Genomic DNA, 13148 nt, shown 5'->3' with positions numbered 1-13148 from the left:
TGTGCAAAGTACTCCGTACACTGTATAGCTCGATGTAGTTTCTCGAGTGCCATGAAACTATACCAAGTCCTTGGCCTTGATTTGATTGGCAAACCCCTGCAGCTTTCAAGAATCTAATTGGGACAAGCGACACACCGGCCAAGCTTTAAATGCTCCGTGATTTGTCGGCTTATTTTTCTGATTATCATCACCTAGAAACGAGATAAAGCAGAACCAGGAGGCGCAGAAAGTGAGATATTGACTTGCTGAGACCTGTAATTCAACCTGCAATTCAACCTGCAAAGCCCTGTTCAATGAGATAGCTATGCAGGGTACGGAGTATTGGCTAAGATACTGACACTGAATGTTGATTGTGGAGAGCGATGAAAGGCATGTACATATATAGACACCTTAGGTACAAGGCATAAAAACCTCGTGGCCTTGGTTAGGTAATTTAGGCAACCTCAGGCCTCAAGGCACGATGTCGCGTCTCCCCCACGCTGAGACTCAGTCCGCCTTCTGCCCAAGTGCGTTCATTTGATTGATTTAGTCTCAACGCGGCCAGAGCGTGTGCCGCTAGAATTCCACTTATCGAATTACAGACTAACTTCTCATCCCCCAACATTGGCTTGCTTCGTCGCACCAAACCCGCGCGTTGCACGAGCGCGTCTCCCGACCTAATTGCGGCAACACTTACGAACTTTGCTCAAGGTCATTGATCTGAGTAGCAGGCCTATCTCTCTGATCGCATACTCATCTCAAACTCTAATCTCAAATCATGGACATTGACAACCCACCGCTATCAAGCCCCGGTGGCCTGTCATCAACCCCCGCCGAAGACCGACGCAAATCCGGTCGACAGACGCGACGACCCGAGATCTTCTCACAGAGCACGCATTCTGCTGAAGATAATGCCACCGGCGGAAAGCGCAAGCGGGGCGAAGCGCATGAGGATGGCGATGAAGACGCGTCCGAGTCCGACAGTGATGATGCCGGCGACGAGACTGACGAGGAGGAATTGAAAGAAAAGCGACGTGCTGCCCGTCGAACTGGTGCAAAAAAGCCCAAGTCGAAGCCCAAGGCCAAGGCATCGCACGCTTCTAAGAAACCCAAGGTCGCGAGCAACGGATTAGGGAGACAGCTTGCCTTCCGGCCAGCTAGCAATGGCCGACTGCCCGCCGCTCGTTCTCGAAAGCCGAAAGTTCGACCTAGTCTGGCTGCTGGAGAGCGTGGATTATTCGGTGAGTGATATCATTCCTTGTATATGCGCATTGGACCTTGCGGCTGATATCAGAGTTAGCGGAGGTCTTTGGGAAAAGCAGCAACCCCGATACAGTGGCCGCTCAGTGGCTTTCTCAATACCAGCGGAACAATGGAGAAGCTATGCGGGATCTCGTTAACTTCATCTTAAGATGTACAGGAACCGATCTGGAGATCGACAATGATGAAGTGGAAGATATCGACAATGCCCCGGGCCGAATTGAAGATCTGCAGAACCTCTACCAGGCAGAAGGGATCACCGAATACCCTATTATCTCCAAAGCCAAGAAGTTCAGGGCGTTCCCTGTTCTTCTCGAAGAGTTCACCGTCGCACTGATCCAAACTTTCCATGCCTCTTCCATCCTGTACACCGATGATACCCTGCTCGAAAATATTCAGATCTGGATCTCCTCTATGTCCACATCACAATGCCGACCATTCCGACATACGGCAACTATGATCTCCCTCGCAATCATGAATGCTCTGTGTGATATTGCACGCGAGGTGACGACAAGCGTATCTACTTCCCGGAAACAACTCGAGAGTGAGAAGAAAAAGAAGAACGTGAACAAGGGTCGCGTGGAAGCCATTCAAACTGCTGTGTCCGAGGGCGAGCAAAAGGTAGAGCGACTAGATGAGTTCCTGCAGGACGGATTCGATACTGTGTTTGTCCATCGATATCGAGATATTGACGGTCAGATTCGCGCCGAGTGTCTGACAGCTCTTGGCGGGTGGATCCGCACTTACCGGGAAATGTTCTTTGAGGGCCAGTATCTGCGATACCTGGGATGGACCCTTGCCGATGTTGTTGCGCAGACCAGACTTGTTACCTTGACTGAACTTTTGAGTCTATATGAGAACCGAGACAACCTTGCTGGTTTGCACTCGTTCACTGAGCGCTTCCGGCAGCGAATTGTGGAGATTGCTGCCCAAGATGCTGATGTTTCCGTGCGTATGGTTGCGGTGGAGCTGCTTAGCCACCTCCGTGAAGGAGGCCTGCTCGAGCCAAATGATATTGATGCGATCGGCCGGCTAGTGTTTGATCTGGATCCCAGAATCCGGAAAACAGCTGGACGTTTCTTTGTTTCCAATGTTCAAGATGCCTATGATGCTGCCACAGAGGAAGTGGGAGAGGAGATCGCCGACTTACTGGCTGATGACGATGAAGACGATTACGAATCACCCAAGCATTCATGGATCAAGTTCAAATGCCTCGCCGATCTGTTCCAGGCCTACGATGGACAGCAATCCGAACAAGAGTCCGAGCCAATGTCGCGTGGCACACTGCTGGGAGTAGCTGTAGAGTCCCGCTTTGCTCTCGCGACTGAGGCTGTCTTCCCTCACATGGAAGAGCTTGCTCAATGGCCGTCCCTGGCTGGTTATCTGCTTTATGATCACTCTCAAATCGTCGATGAGCCATCTGAAGATGACACTGCAGGAGTTGTTAAAAACATGTACAAAATGCAAGAGGGGCAGGAATCTATCCTTCTGGAGGTGCTGTGCGCCGCAGTCAAGCTTCGCGTCCTCGATGTCGCGAAGTCTGATATTGATAAGCGTGGGCGCAAGGTCAAAGCTCTGACAGCCAAAATATCAGAACTTCAAGAGGAGATCTCCCATAACCTCGCCCAGATCATTCCCCGGCTTCTTAACAAGTTCGGCTCCACGCCAGAAGCTGCTTCTGTTGTCTTGAGACTGGAGCACCTTGTGGACTTGGATACAATCCAGGATCTCCAAAAGGATGCTACAGCTTATTCCTCCTTGCTCAATGATATTAACAAACAATTCTTGACTCATTCGGACCAAGACGTTCTGGCTGAGGCCAGTGTGGCTTTCTTGCATGCCAAGAGCTCCGAAGAGATGCGAGAGGCATTGGAAAGCAAGATCCAGGAGCTATGGGATGACATTGTGGAAGCACTGGCTGCTCTATCTCGGAAGAAAGGCGTTCAGGAAGGCGGCTCGATATCTGATCCAACTCTCACCGATTTAACCAACACTGTTTCTCGAATTTCAAACCTCGCCGGTATCACAGATTGCGCCGCCATTCTTGAGACTGTACCTAACGCACGCTCGAAATCCAAGAAGGACATCCCGGAAGCCCCATTCAACATCCTCATCCGTCTTGCCGAGCGTGGTCTGCGCAGTGAAGATGACGACGAGGACACCGCCAAGGCAGAGATTGAGTTGGTATCAAGCAGTATTCGGACATTGCTTTTCTATTTCATGTGGAAGGTGCAGGCGCTCTCCACAGCTTTGAATGACGGAAAGGCTTCATTCAACACCTCCTACTTCGAAGCACTTACGAAGAGCCGCGAGACCTTCGCCGCCACACTGGTTGAAATCATGGAGAAGCGCTCCGGCCTAGATGATCTCCGGTTCACAGCAACCACCACGTACCTGGATCTGCAAACCCTCTTCAGCACACTCCGCAACATCGGTCAAGGCAACGGCAACGACGAAGACGTCCTATTCCAAACCCAAAGCCTGGTCCATGAAATCAGTCCCGATACCCAAGCACTCATCACAAAGATCCACGGTATCGCCGAACGCACATCCGCCAAGAAAGCAAGGCTCAACCTCGAGCCTGCAGACGACGATGCCCCAGCCTCGGAAGACGAGCTCGACTCTGAAGATGAAGACAGCGATTCCGAAGACGAAGCAGTCACTAACGACCGTCTCCGCAACAGCATCATTGCCGAACAACGCTTGTGCGAGCTGACAGGCAAACTCGTCCTCGCCATTATCGCCCGTATCATCGACGCCTCCGGCTCCAAGCGCGGCGACCTGAAGAAGCGTCTCCTTCGTAATAAGACCGCTCTCGGCCACAACTACCGCGAGGTCCTCTCTTACCTCGAGGAGCGCAAGCCTCGTCCGTCTCGCGCCAAGGGAAAGCAGCCCGCCAAGCCTACCACTTCACCTACTAAAGGCTCCAAGTCTGCTGACCACGTTGTCGATGACGATGAGCGCGAGCACTCAGAGCCCGTAGAAGAAGACGAAGACGAGGATCTGCGCGCACGCGGACTCATTGAGGAGGACAATGAACATGAGAACGGTGACGAGGACGAGGAGCTCACCCCCGTTCCTGAAGGAGATGAGGATGAGATAATGGGCGACTGACTTAATCCGCCTGCTTGACGTTAACAATGTGTATCTGGACAAAATCGTCTTTTCTTTTTCCCTTATTGTTAGGAAGGTTGATTTATTATTTTTTCTTGTTTACTTTTCCCTCTCTTTCTAACTTATGGCTCATGGCTTGAATTGACTGTATCTCTCTTCTTTGCTCTTGTGTGTGGATATGGGCCTCTTTTCAACCTGTATCTTATACACTTCTTTCTGGTCTTTGCTTTGCTGCTTTGCTGGCTTGATTTAAATCTATTCCCCTCTGATCTTTACTGTACTTTTTGGATACGTGAATTGAATTGTAGTACATGAAGACAGAACTCGGCATGTTATCATTAGTAGGCTTGAGTTGTGCTTCATCTTAGGGACTAGCTAACCTGGAAGTGCCTACACAATGAACAATACCAAGCAGCGGATGAATGCAAGCGCAGTATCTCGTCTAGATCTTAAATAAAGTGTATGAACGGTGCTGGGAAATCGAATATTACTAGGATACAACTACAGAAAGAACAAGGTTGATCGAGTAAAACTTGAGATTTTTCCTGGCGAAGTTCAAAGTGTACCACGAGAATAACGCAATAACATTTTCAGGGGCATGATTTGACCAGATTGTGAGCAATGTACAGCGATGTACAAGGCAAAGGTGCCATCACATACCCCTGTTGCCAGTGAGCGAGGAAGAAATTCCTGCACGGGAGACCAATGCCCCATTAGGGAACATTAGGCCAGTGGACATTAACGTAGCTGGAGAGAGAAAACCGATCCTGCAAACAAATACGCCTGTGTATGAGGATGCTAAAGGGGTGGGGGAGGGGATACATGATGGTGAATCTTGTTTATCGTGAAATCAAAAAAAGAAGAAGAAAGGGGAAGTGAAATTCGTGACAAGAAAGGATGAGGGAATCAAATGAGTACCAGGCACTGTTGAGACGCAACGCCAAACCGAGAAAGAGCTTGGTCGAAGCGCACAAGAGGCATCGAAGCTGTGTGCGAGCCGTCTGGCCTCTCGAAGCCGGTGGTGCCCGCGCAAGCAAGGATATGCTTAGCGCAGCTTCGAAGTTCGGTTAAAATAGAAGAGATACAAGCAAGGAGATTGGACATGAGAGAAACCCGATTTGGCTTCTTTACATGTCCATGGTATCACCACCGTTGCCGAAGTTGAAGCCGCCAGGTTGCTGGGGGCCAGTGCCAAGAGCGAATCCGGTCTGGGTCTGCTGGGGAGCAAGCTCCTCAATATCACCGCCAGCCTCATCCTCATCGGAGAAGTACTTCTCGATGATGTTGTAGGCCTTCATGTAGATCTCCTCATTGGCGTTGTTCTGGCAATCGTGGATCTTCTCCATACCACCGGCCTCTTCGATGAAGAGAGCGTAGCGGTTGACACGAGCCTCACCAGCCTGGCCAGCCTCCTTGTCCATGTCTCCAACCTTGAGAATGTTCTCAAGGCCATCCAGAGCAACCTGGATGATCTTGTTGTCAGGGCAGGCCAAGAGGTCACACAGGGGCTTGATGCATCCTTGAGAAACAAGGTAGCGGATCTGCTCGGGCTTCTGGAGACCACCGGAAGTAGCGTTGGAGATAGCCCAGCAAGCCTCCTTGCGGGTCTTGAAGTCGCCATTGGCAAGCAGGTTGATAAGGGGAGCAATGATGCCAGCGTCGATGACAGCCTGGATCTGGCTGGAGTTACCGGCAGTAACGTTGGAAATGGTCCAGCAAGCCTCCTTGCGAATACCATCCTTGGTAGAGCTCAGGAGGGAAAGCAGGGCAGGCAGGGAGCCACAGTTGATGATAACTTGAGTCTGAACGTCATCACCAGTGACGATGTTACCCACGGAGCGAAGGGCGGGGGTCTGGACAGAGGTAGAGGCGTGCATAAGAAGCTCCACCAGGCGACGGGGGATACCAGCCTCAATGACAGCCTGGATCTTGTCGTTGGCACCATCGGACAAATAAGAGATAGCCCAGCAAGCGTCGATAAGGACCTCATCGTCCAGCATGTAAATGAGCTTGGCGAGGACGGGAAGGGCAGGGGCAATGGTGTTCCAGTCGGGCTGGGGGGTCTTGCCACGGCAGAAGTTGCTGAGGGTCCAGGTAGCGTTGCGGAGCATGCTGAGCTTGCGGCCATCGTTGATAAGGTTCAGGAGGGGGCGGAGAGCACCAGCGCCCAGAACGAAGTCACGGCAGTGAGGGCTGTCACCAGCAATGTTTCCAAGGGCCCAGACGGCCTGTTCGCGAACATCGGGCTCAGGGCTGCTGAGCAACTCGACGAAGATAGGGACGGCACCAGCCTCGATGACAACCTGGGTCTGTTGGGCGGAACCGGAGGCAATGTTGGTCAAAGCCCAGGCAGACTCAAACTGGACCAGGGTGTGAGGCGAGCGAAGGAACTCGACGAAACGAGCAACGACACCGGTCTCGATGACACGCTCGATAGGAGGGTTGCGCTCCTTAGAAAGCAATTTGCGGAACTTAGTGGTGGCCTGGATCTGCTCCTCAACCTGGTCGGAGAAAACTCCCTTGACCATCAAAGGAAGCTCGACATTGAGCTATAATATCCATTACGTTAGCATTATATTTTTTTCACGATGTTTTTACTGCAGTGGGGCATGGGCTCCAAACCCGAGTTTGGAGGGGCTTCGTGGGCCATGGCAACAGGGCGGTGAAAAAAATTCCTTGTTGATGATCGCATCATGAAAACAAAGAAAATCTCAGAGCCAGGGGATGGTCAACCACACGATACGAATGTTCAACTCGAACCCCGCGTAGGATGAAACAAACTCAAAGGATCAAAGAAATTTCCAAAACCTACCTCACTCTCAATAGCACTGGCCTCGTCGTCACTCTCAGTGGCGGCAGCCATGCCACCAACACCGATTCCACCATCCCGAGTTGAGATACCACGTCTCTTAGCCAAGTTGTCCTCACGCTTCTGCTTGCGAATCTCGACCTGCTGTTCTTCACGGCGGCGGCGGAGCTCATCGGGCTTGAACTGGTTCTTGGCCTTGAACTGCGTCCGGCGGTGCTCGGGGATATAACGTTCCGCCATGATGAAAAATGTAAAGAAGAAAACGAAGCGCGCCGCGGGAATCAGAGATGTAGTGAGTGATGTGAAATGGGCGCGCCGGAGGGAAGATGGAAAGTAGGAAGAAGAAGAGAGAGGTGATGTGGGGGGAAGAAGACTTGTGTGGGAGGGGAAACGATGCTATCACGTGATGTCTGTTTTCATTTGCACTGGGCAACAATGATCTCTTTCTATTAAAATCATCTTCCTTCTTTTAGTATGTTGTCAGAGTAATTGCTCTAGAATGGATGTGCATTGATCAAAAAGTGTGTGTTTTTGAACTAGTCTCCTATGATATCTCGGCCCCGGGAGCTCGCAGGGCTGTCAATCTAACATCTTCCCATCAACGAAAACCATGGCCTCAGGTGGTCTAGTGGACATTCACACGGCTTGTACTTCACGAGGAAACTTCAATGTCCTAGGCGTGGTGGTTGATACTCTTCCGCTCTATCGGACCAGAGGCTCATCGGCATGCATCACATTTACCATCAAAGACACCGATTTTGATGGACCAACCTGGCAAGGAGGTCTCAAAGTCAAATACTTTAATGATGACGACAGCTGTCTTCCCAATGTCCGAGTTAACGATGTAGTTCTGCTACATAACATCAGGGTAAGCATATTTGGATGAATGAGGCATCTGTGGCAAACTAATACGATTTAGGTGACCATCTATCAAAATAAGCCCACGGGAGTTGTATCCCAGCAAGATAGTGTTTTATGGGCTGTTTTTCGACCCGATCCCAACCCGAGTTCTAGCCCTTTCATCACTTGTGGCCCGGTTCATTGGGAGCCGACTTTGAAAGAAAAGGATCAGGCTCAATCACTCCTGGACCGCGTATCTCCGGGGGTATCCTCTGTGCAACCGACCACGTCGCGCAGTGCACCCGCCTTCACAAGACCTCAACATGTTCAGGCTGCACCTTCGGCTACAAAGTATGGAGGCTTGCCCTATATCAATATTGAAGCTGCCAAACCTCGCCTTCTATGCCAATTGCTGGGCCAAGTTGTGCAGCTCTACACCCTTGACAGCGAAAAGTGCACGCTACACATGACTGATTATACTGCAAATGGGGACCTAACCAATCACAAAAAGCCCGGAGACGATGATGAGGACTCAGGACCCGAGGGCGACCGATTCGGTTATGTATCGAAGAAGAAGGATTGGCCAGGCCCATGGGGCAAATTGACCATCCAAGTAACTTTATGGGAGCCGCACGCGACCTATGCCAGAGAACACCTCAAGCCGGGTGATATCGCTCTACTGACGTATGTCCGTATCAAAGAAACTCGTGGCTTGGAAGCTGCCGTTCACGAAGACAGGCGAGATCCCGAGAAGATCCACGTCCATATAGTTCATGATGATAATGACGAGCGTGTCCAAGCCCTAATGGAACGTCGGGCGCAATATTGGAAAATCCATGGGGAACCTAAGGCAGATACCAAAAAACCCAAAAAGCGTAATAAGAAGGCCGAGCAGAAGAAGGAGGTTCGAAAAGAAGAAGGCCAGCTTTTGTTGCCAGCAGTGTCCCGAATCAAGATGAACCCCAATGGTGAGTCAATTCCCTGCCATGGAGTATCCTGGCTGATAAATTTTCAGTGAAAGCAAGAGATTACACTGTACCTACTCTGCCTCTCGAAAAGATCTTGCTGGCAGAGACCCACAAGAACAATGCTCCGGGGGTATTGTCTATCAATTGCCCTTTCAAAACGTCAATTATCGCTCCCAACTTCGTGTTGTCGACTTCTTCCCCCCAATGATAGAGGACTTTGCTGTGCAGCGCAGTTCTTCTTCTCCTGTATTCTCGGGTCAAAGTCATGGCAGCAATCCTAAATATGGCTGGGAATGGCGATTCTGCCTCCTCGTGGAGGGGGTCGAACCCAAAGCCTCCGAAGAACTCCCCCGACAGGTGACGAAGCTCTATGTGTGCGGCCAGGATGGCGATTGTCTTCTGAACGATGATGCAATTGATCTCCGAAGTAATTCGAAAAAAGCAACTGAGATCAAAGAAAAGCTCTTCATCCTATGGGGCGATCTCGAGGAAAAGAAATCAAAAGCTAGGGCTTCTGGCCAACAAAGTTGGGGGCAAGTAAGATCTCGCCCGTTCGAGTGCTGCATCAAGGAATACGGCGTGCGGTGCACCCATAGCAAAGACCCCAATGCTATGGACATCGATGGCGATGTGTGCAGCTACCCAGGCTGCTTTGGATGGGAGAGACGTTTTGCTATGTTCGGCACTACCATCCACACATGAAGTGTATGTTGTTCGAGTCTTGTAGCACTATCAATCCCGAAGTTCAGATACCCCTAAATAAGATATGAATTGATTCTTTATACTAATACAATTTAAAAATCCGAACCAATAGAATAAATAGTCGAGTCTTTTGCGCCCGGATACATCTTTATCGCATAGAAAAGGACAAGGTTGAATTTCACTGTATTGCAAACCTGCTCCCATGCAGCCGTCCATAACGCCCGAATGATCGAAATTTTGATATTATCAAGGGTGCTTCCGATGAACCTGTGCCCCGTGAAAGCTCAAATCCGGCCACGCTGAACTCAATAGACAATATTTTAGAATCCTTTTTGTAAGGCGTAAGGGCCAGGGCCCAAATGAAAATGAGAATGGCGAAACAGCCTCTCAGATTTTCGTAACTTTCACAATGTTTGTGTCAATACCATGCGCGATAGGCTCAAAGCGGCAGGTATCGCCTCGGAAGCAAGTCTTTTTACCAGGCTCACTCTGAGGGCAACGATGGCCATAGATACACTCAACGTCATCGCATTCTAGACCAAAGCGACATGGTGTCATGCGGGCAATAGCGGACAAAATGTGCAGGTCTTGGCGGGACAATTTGCGATCATGGTCATGATAGCAATTTTCTTCATTAGGGCATTCGCCGAGCAAGAAGTGATAGTTGCACAGCTTGAGCTTCTTCAATTTGTTAAGGTCGTCACGAGGGATGCTCTTGAAATCAAGTCGATCAACACGCTGGCCGTACTTATTTCGTTCCACGGTCTTTGGGGGGGCTGCACCAGGCACCTTGGACCGAACAACCTGGAAGTCAGAAGGATCCGATTTATTCGTGACTGGGGCCAACGGGACACCCAGATTTGACAGACTCGTACTGGTAGATGTTCTTGAAAGTGGAGCGGGCGTTTGGAATTGCTGGGTTGGCGAAGGTGTGAGCAAAGTCCGTGAAGGTATCGCGCTTTTCCAAGGAGCAGTCCAAGTCGGTGCTGCACCCGATGCACTTGGTGGGTTCAATGAAATTGGGGTAATCTTTGTGGTGCGGAAGACATCTGGAAATTGGGTGATTCGATATTCCTGCTCCCTGAAATAATCAAACTCCTTCTCGAGTGGAAGGCCCTCAACCAGCGAGACCCGACCCTTATAATTCGCACCAGAGATGAGCTCTGTCAATGATCGAGCATATTCTTCATTCGAGGGACAACCGAGGAAGAGTTGATGACAATGGCAATTGTATAAGTAAAGCTTGAATGCCTCTGCAGTGAGCGAATCAGCAATGAGTTCTGTCATCACAGCTTGTACCACATACCCTTGATTTTATCGTGCGCTTTGCTTTTGCCAGTTCCAACGTCCACAATTTCGAAAAAGGATGCGCTCTCATTGAACCCGCGAATAAATTCACTGAGTGTGGAAGGCTCTAGGTTGATTCCACCCCGGATGTAAGTCTCGATGAGTCCCTTCACATTAAGGTAGATTTTCGTCATTATCTTCGGCTCGGTGATCGTCGAGAGATTTGTCGTCACATAGCCCTGAAGAGATTTCCAAAGTTGCTTCGCCGCATTGCGCCCACCCTGTTCGCCTAGTTGCAAAAACTCGTCCTTGAATATAATCCCTTCGCCATCTAAAAGCAAAACGACAAATGGTTCTCGGTCCTGGATGAAACAAAAAATGCATTAGCAAGATTCTGGACGCAAATCCCCATTTGCGCTCACCATCATATTCTTGACTGCTGATATTTGCTCCATCAGCTCCATTTCATGCACCTGAATATCACGATTGAACCGAGTCTCGCGTTCATGGTCGAGTTTCTCTTGCTGGAAGGAGTTTTCTAGAGCGGTCACTCGTTGTAGAAGTTCCTATGGATCTCGCGTGAGCATTGATCAGACCCAAGGGAGGAATTGCTGGTACCTCGATGAAATCATTCTTCTGTTGGTCCAAGGCGCTTAGCTGGCGATAGCGCTCCAAGTAAGCTTGGGTCGTCATTTTTAAGAAGTTGCCGAGGATCCGAAATAGTTGGAAGTGAAATGAAGATGAATGCGACAGGAGATAAGGAGGAAAGAAAGTAAGGGAGAGAAGCAAGTTTCAAGTCCGATCAAAGCGAACTGGGAAATCTGATTTCGTAGTTGGCAGGCGCTTGCAGGAGGTGACAATCTACAAAGCGCGTAAGTCCTGGAATCACCAATGATCAGTGACCACCTTTCTTCATTAAATTAATTGATATAGAGACAACTTATAACAACGCGTTGACGTGCTTAAAATAAAAAATCGATCTAAGACCGCGGGTGCTATCTGGCTGAGTCAGCTCCCCGGTTTTGCATACGTGGAGCCAAATATTCCCCTTCAACTGCGACTTTGCTCCTTTCTCCATTCTCTTCTCTTGTCTAGATTTCGGTTTCAAGATGACTCGCTTTGGTTTCCTCTCTCTGGCTCTGCTCTCTCTTCAGGCCTTCGTTGGCACCGGCTTTGCTGCTGTATGTTTAACTTGTTTTGCCTCAACAGTCCACGTCGCATGACTCAATTGACTAATTGGCGGCTTCCAATCTATAGGATGCTGAGAATGCTGAACCAGAGGCTCGCGCTTTGGCTGTCTCGGCCGAGGCTTCCTTCCCTGATTCCGAGATCTTCGGTATCAAGCTCGTTAACGGTCACCCGACCCAGGCGCTGATCGCCGTTTCCAACGATGAACCGAACCCTATCACGGTGAACTTCGTTGGAGGTAGTCTTCGGGATATCGACGACGAGTCCAAGATTGCTCGTAACTTGACTGCTACTCGTTACGCCATCGAGATTCCCGCTGGTGAGAAGGAGACCATCAGCTACAGCTTCGCCACCGAGATGCACCCCCAGGATCTCCAGATGATTCTCTCTGCTATCATTTCGGACAGCGAGGGCCGTATTGCTCCTATCGTTGCTCACAACGGTACCGTCAGCATCGTTGAGGCGGATACCAGCATCTTTGACCCTCAAATGTAAGGGGCCCCTTTTTATCTTGATGTGTGGGCGCAATGGGACTAATCCGTCATATCAGTATCTTCCTTTACTTCTTCCTGCTCGCCTGTGTTTCTGGCACCGGTTACTTCTTCTACACCGTTTGGGTCGCTCCCTACTTCCCCCAGAAGCGCAAGTCCGGAAAGACCAGTGAGAAGCGCACCCAAGGTAGCTCTAAGCGCGTTGAGACCCAGGCTACCGAGGAGACATCCAGCGGCGCTGCTGCCTCTTCTGCCACCACCTACAACGCTGATTGGATTCCCTCCCACCACATCAACCGCCCCGAGGCTCGAAAGGTCAAGGGCCGCTCCAAGGCCCGTGCGTAAATGCACACGCGACAGTGATATCACGGAGGGAGGATGGGGATAATTTTGTTTGACCTTGGAATAGACGCCATTGTCCCACTTTTGGTCTAATGTAGAGGCAGTATTGGACACGTGCTGGAAATGCACCGGTCCCTACTGCTTGTCACAGGAGACATGTATATCAAC

General features: G+C 50.2%; 5 protein-coding genes across 5 annotated transcripts; 3 read left to right on the top strand and 2 right to left on the bottom strand.

The window, feature by feature from the left end:
* Nucleotides 1-757: 757 nt before the first annotated feature.
* On the top strand, nucleotides 758-4353 carry N7457_004336 (cohesin subunit IRR1; the record flags this gene model as incomplete). Its single annotated transcript, XM_057175381.1, has 2 exons — nucleotides 758-1220; nucleotides 1280-4353. The coding sequence occupies 2 exons, from the start codon at nucleotides 758-760 to the stop codon at nucleotides 4351-4353; spliced, it is 3537 nt and encodes a 1178-aa protein (XP_057032428.1).
* Nucleotides 4354-5480: 1127 nt separating this feature from the next.
* On the bottom strand, nucleotides 5481-7402 carry N7457_004335 (karyopherin alpha; the record flags this gene model as incomplete). Its single annotated transcript, XM_057175380.1, has 2 exons — nucleotides 5481-6902; nucleotides 7166-7402. The coding sequence occupies 2 exons, from the start codon at nucleotides 7400-7402 to the stop codon at nucleotides 5481-5483; spliced, it is 1659 nt and encodes a 552-aa protein (XP_057032427.1).
* Nucleotides 7403-7772: 370 nt separating this feature from the next.
* On the top strand, nucleotides 7773-9672 carry N7457_004334 (uncharacterized protein; the record flags this gene model as incomplete). Its single annotated transcript, XM_057175379.1, has 3 exons — nucleotides 7773-8030; nucleotides 8082-8970; nucleotides 9086-9672. The coding sequence occupies 3 exons, from the start codon at nucleotides 7773-7775 to the stop codon at nucleotides 9670-9672; spliced, it is 1734 nt and encodes a 577-aa protein (XP_057032426.1).
* A 387-nt stretch (nucleotides 9673-10059) lies between these two features.
* Nucleotides 10060-11652, bottom strand: N7457_004333 (CCCH zinc finger protein; the record flags this gene model as incomplete). The annotated part of the gene is made up of 4 exons (XM_057175378.1): nucleotides 10060-10925; nucleotides 10979-11321; nucleotides 11382-11525; nucleotides 11578-11652. The coding sequence occupies 4 exons, from the start codon at nucleotides 11650-11652 to the stop codon at nucleotides 10060-10062; spliced, it is 1428 nt and encodes a 475-aa protein (XP_057032425.1).
* Nucleotides 11653-12068: 416 nt separating this feature from the next.
* Nucleotides 12069-12983, top strand: N7457_004332 (putative translocon-associated protein, alpha subunit; the record flags this gene model as incomplete). Its single annotated transcript, XM_057175377.1, has 3 exons — nucleotides 12069-12140; nucleotides 12217-12638; nucleotides 12698-12983. The coding sequence occupies 3 exons, from the start codon at nucleotides 12069-12071 to the stop codon at nucleotides 12981-12983; spliced, it is 780 nt and encodes a 259-aa protein (XP_057032424.1).
* Between the last annotated feature and the right edge of the window lie 165 nt (nucleotides 12984-13148).

This window comes from Penicillium paradoxum, assembly GCF_028828445.1.
Source record: "Penicillium paradoxum strain IBT 22861 chromosome Unknown utg000004l_segment0_segment0, whole genome shotgun sequence".
In the NCBI taxonomy this organism is placed as follows: domain Eukaryota; kingdom Fungi; phylum Ascomycota; class Eurotiomycetes; order Eurotiales; family Aspergillaceae; genus Penicillium; species Penicillium paradoxum.
Note: the sequence above shows the minus strand (reverse complement) of the source record. Positions and strands in the feature narration are given on the sequence as shown.